Below are 5,131 nucleotides of genomic sequence, written 5' to 3' on the forward strand. Positions count from 1 at the left end.
GCTGTCGGCCATCTTGGTTTGGAGGGGGAAAAAATCGACACACAACGGCTTTCCACTTGGTGGCAGTGTACAGGATGATGCACTGGGGTCCACTGTAGAGGTTGATGTGCCATCAAAACCCATGCATATGCAAGAAAATGCTTTTTGAATAGCTGTCCACTGTAGTGGCCACTATGAAACAGTTAAGGACATTTTTTGCACAGTTTTTGGAAACTGTATGACTTTGCGTTTCAAGCCTGCTTACCATGTAACTTATCACCAGTTAGTATTTAAACATTGCGCAGTGCAAGAGTGACTGAAATGACAGATGCTCTTACTGATAAAAGTTCAATTGAAGATGCAAGTGACTCAACGATTTATAGCTAGATAAAAGCAAAAACGCTATATGCCAAGAATCAAGGGTTTTGCAATATAAATTTCTTCTGTAACACAAAGTAGGGGCGTAAGAATCTAACAGATATAAAGAGTGACTGAACAACACAAGGCACAACACAAACGGTGAGTTACTGTTTCATTCTTCATCTTTTACCTCATGGAATATTAAGACATTTCTACAACAGTGTAATTCAGAAAAATGAACACAAACAACAATAATCTGATGATATTTTTGCTTTGATTTCTTCCAGATTTATAAATAAAACATTGATTATAATCTGCAGTGATCAGCTGAGAAAAGATTGAGACGATGGCGGTAAGTTCATCCGCATTTACAGCGACTGTTTTACTTTTATTATAATTTCAGTGTGAATTGATCATTATAAATGAGGATCTTGATCAGTCGTGTCTCTCCAGATGACGGTGTGTGTCGCGGCTCTGCTCTCGGTTTTCATGGCATCTGTTTGTGTTGCTGATGTTTCCAAGCCGGCCGACTGTTCTGATGTCTATAAATCAGGAGAAACAGTCAGTGGGATTTACTCCATCTATCCAGCAGGAGACGTTCCTGTCTGGGTTTACTGTCACATGGTCTCAGATGGGAAAGATGATGACAACGGAGGATGGACGGTACGAATGTGACTTTAGATCATCAAACACACATCAGAACATACATTATGAATCATATATTCTATATAAACCCATCACAGGTGTTTCAGAGGAGAATGGACGGCAGTGTGAATTTCTATCGGCCGTGGAATCAGTACAAGAGAGGATTCGGGGCAACCGAGGGCGAATACTGGCTGGGTAAGATCTCACAGCTTTAAACATTGGTATTTGGTGTCAAGAAATGGTTTTGATAGAAGTGTTGATAATCATGTCCAGTGTTTGGTTGAACATGTTCTTGATGTGTGTGTGTGTGTGTGTGTGTAAACAGGGCTGGAGAACATGTACCAGCTGACACGTAACAGAAAGTACATGCTGAGAGTGGATCTGGAGGACTTTGAAGGAAGGAAGGTTTTTGCTCTGTACTCGTCCTTCTCTGTGGGTCCTGAATCTGACGGGTATAAACTGCAAGTTTCAGGGTTCAAGGATGGAGGAGCAGGTAGGACACTTTTATACTTTAACACTCGAGTGCACTTGTTCATGTACTTTCAAAAGTCTTTGGGATTTTACTGAAGTATTCTTCATCTAAATATAATGTTAATGTCCTCAATGATGCTCTTCTTCTCTGCAGGCGACTCTCTGACCTACCATAATGGACAGAAGTTCTCCACCTTTGACAAAGACCAAGACCTCCGTGAGAAGAACTGTGCCAAACTGTATCTCGGGGCATTTTGGTACAACGACTGTTACTATGCAAACCCCAACGGTGTGTATTTATGGGGGGAAGATCCCACTCATTCCTGCATTGGAGATGTTTGGTACCACTGGAAGAAGAATTGGAATGTCGGTATGAAATCCATCAGCATGAAGATCAAACCTGTGTCTTAGACATTTGAAGAATCATTACAGTGAGAGAAAGAAAATAAATTAAGGTCAAACGGTTTCCTTTAATCTGTTAATTGTGTAATTTAGAATATATCTGGCTGATATTTTGTGTAATCTCATCAGCTATTTTCTTTTTAGTTTTGGGTCAATTTAAATTTACATCTGAAATGAATCAACAATAAACTTTAAACAACTCCTGCAACAAACTCATTATGTGTCAATGTAATCTGTTAATTATTGAAACTGATCAGTATAATTTCTCCATTGAAAAATCTCCAATAAAACAATGCAATAGATAGATTTTTAGGCATTTATTTTGGTGTGTCGCACAGATATTTATTATTGTGAAATTTATAAAAGAACTTACTTACTTATTTTTATAGTTTATGAGTATTCTGCTAACCATGTAACTTATCACCAGTTAGTATTTCAACGTTGTGCAGTGCAAGAGTGACTGAAATAACAAGTGCTCTTACTGATAAAAGTTAAATTGAAGATGCGAGTGACTCAACGATTTATAGATGTTTCATGATCATTGAACTCAGATTAAATTGTCATCATGTCAGAGTTGCGCTAATGCTGTACTTTCTGCTGCTTCTCCACTATCCTGTCAAAATAAAAGGCAAACAACAGTTTAATAAATGACAAAAGAAACAGGCAGCTTTCATTAACACACGCTATGTGCCAAGAATCAAGGCTTTTGCAATATAAATTTCTTCTGTAACCCAAAGGAGGGGCGTAAGAATCTAACAGATATAAAGAGTGACTGAACAACACAACCCAGCTAACAGGGAACGTTCCTATAACTTTCACTAACGTTATGTAAATGTTATGTAAATGTTAGTAAAAAACTTTCCTGAAATAATGTTTCTGGAACGTTCGTATAATGTTTATGGAGTTAAAATACATTCTCGTAACGTTGAGAGAAAAACGTTCTTAGAACAAAGTTTTTAGAACGTCCTTGTGATGTTATTTGTACTTGACTGATGTTCTCATAATGTTGAGAGAAAACGTTCATAGAACAACATTCTCAGATACAAAAATATGTTCTTAGAATGTTTTTCTAACATTCCCATTAAGTTATGAAAACGTTATTTCTGAATGTTTTCTGAACGTTCCAAACAACCGTTTTTTTTTGTAAGTATTAAAGTTTTCTCATTTTGGAAATGTTGTGAAAACATAATTTTTTTTAATGTTTTCTGTCATGTATTATGTGTACATGTTGTAGTGTAATTGTGTGAACACTGTGAGGCGCCATTGCGTCACCATCTGTGTTAGATAGACACACACAAGTAAAGAGAGTTCAGTTCAACCACATGCAGTTTCCTGTCTTCAATACATTACATGGTGTTGAAAGTGGTTAAAGTTATAAATTATGGATCAGCTGAAGCCCCCGGGAGCTCTGTGCTTGGAAGGAAACCTAGCCGAAAATTGGAGAGGTTGGATCCAGCGATTTGAACTGTATCTTATCACGAGTGGAATCTCAGAGAAGTCGGAAAAAATAAAGCGTGCCACTTTTCTGCACGTCGCAGGAGACGATGCAATCAAGGTATTCAACACGTTTACATTTGATGATGATGTTGACGACTTCGAGACATTAAAAGAGCTGTTTGCCAAATACTGCGAACCACGAAAAAACCTGACATACCTGAGACATTTGTTCTTTATTAGAGCACAAGGCCAAACAGAGTCGATTGATGCTTATGTGAAAGACTTAAAGAATAAAGCGAAGGATTGTGAGTTTGGAGAACTTACTGAGTCACTGATAAGGGACCGAATTGTTTGTGGTATTACAAATGACCAGGGGCCTCATTTATAAAACTTTGCGTAGGATTTGCGTCAGAAGTGGCGTACGGATGAAACATAGGACGTGCGTACGCACAGAAATATTCGGATTTATAAAAACGTGCGCACGCACATCCTACGCAGTTTTCCCTTAATAAATCACAATCAATTCTAAAAGTAGCGCAGCTTTTGCGGCTTCATGTCACACCCATAGTTGCTCATAAATAGTCCGTGAAACGCCCACAAGTTAATATTCATAGATTGCGAAATCATGGCAAACACAGAGGAAAACCAAGAAACGTAACTTCACTCACGCGCAAGCGTGAAGCGCAAGATCAGCCATTGTGCGTTATTACGCATTGTGATGGCATTATGGCATTTTATTACCATCCATTTGATTGCATCTGACAAGCTACAGATGTGTTATGAGGATGAATTGCATAACATGCTAATATTATTGCAGAACATATTTATATCTTTTTGCAAATATGTGTTAATTTGCATTTCTGTTGTAATCTTTGATTTTGTTTGTTTTACACTGCAGATCGATCAAACGGGTGTTCGTGTAGGCTGTTAATTGTAAGACTTGCTTTGTGAAGTCTTCATGTTATTTATGAGAGGCAGTATTGCCATTGTATTGCCATTTCTTTTACACAACGATCTACAGTCTCACACACTTTCACGTGTTTCTTCCATCTGCCGACGGTGTCGCCATTTCTCATTTCACCCGTTTTTGTGCGTACGCCTGGGTCAGAGCTTGCGTGAAGGACCGCACATTTTCCCGACAAGTTTGCTTTTTATAAATACCAAATATTGCGTAGAGAGCGGCGTACGCCTTTTATAAATGAGGCCCCAGATCAGAGGCAGGTTGTTACGGGAACCTGATTTAGTGGATATTTGCCGTGCCAGTGAAGTGAGTCAAAACCAATTAAAATCACTGCAAGAAGAAATTGAAATCCCAGTGCACAAAATTCACAAACAGAAGAATGTGTAATAGTCATCATGTAGTGTTCTGCTTTATTAATACCACCTGAAATGAAATATCTGATTAAGTCGTTAAATATTAGTTGTTCATTTTGCATGATAAAACTGCTATAGAAGATCCTGCAGGGCTGTGATACTCAGATTTTATGCAGTCATTATACAGAAAATGTTTTGACAGGATCATATAGACTCACTCAGACATCAAGAATCAGCGTATGAATCGCAACAATGGTGACAATAAAAAAAAATCTGAACTACTATAAAGTCACAAAAAGGCTTTGTTGGTTGTCACCATTGTTGAGATTCATATGTTGATTCTTGATGTCTCTATACGACTAAAAAAATCAACCAGCTCAAAACCTTTGTATATATATATATGTGTATATATATATATGTGTATATATATATATATGTATATATATTATGGGGGGCCAAACAGGAAATAATTCTATGTAAATCCGAATATATAGTTGTAAATCCTGAATATATAAATGTAACC

The 5,131-nt window shown here is 37.5% G+C and overlaps 1 protein-coding gene across 2 annotated transcripts; it reads left to right on the top strand.

The window, feature by feature from the left end:
• The first annotated feature begins 320 nt into the window (after positions 1-320).
• LOC311077503 (microfibril-associated glycoprotein 4-like) lies at positions 321-2,073 on the top strand. 2 transcript variants are annotated; one of them, XM_084106042.1, is made up of 7 exons: positions 324-498; positions 627-691; positions 793-1,002; positions 1,083-1,179; positions 1,310-1,477; positions 1,610-1,905; positions 1,948-2,073. In XM_084106042.1, the coding sequence occupies exons 2-6, from the start codon at positions 686-688 to the stop codon at positions 1,864-1,866; spliced, it is 738 nt and encodes a 245-aa protein (XP_083962168.1). In that variant the 5' UTR covers positions 324-498; positions 627-685; the 3' UTR covers positions 1,867-1,905; positions 1,948-2,073. The 2 variants fall into 2 exon arrangements, with proteins under 2 accessions (XP_083962167.1, XP_083962168.1); XM_084106041.1 differs by having other exon boundaries at positions 321-498; positions 1,610-2,073.
• The last annotated feature ends 3,058 nt before the right edge of the window (positions 2,074-5,131 follow it).

The sequence above is a fragment of the Abramis brama genome, assembly GCF_963993115.1.
Source record: "Abramis brama genome assembly, chromosome: 2".
Taxonomy (NCBI): Eukaryota; Metazoa; Chordata; class Actinopteri; order Cypriniformes; family Leuciscidae; genus Abramis; species Abramis brama.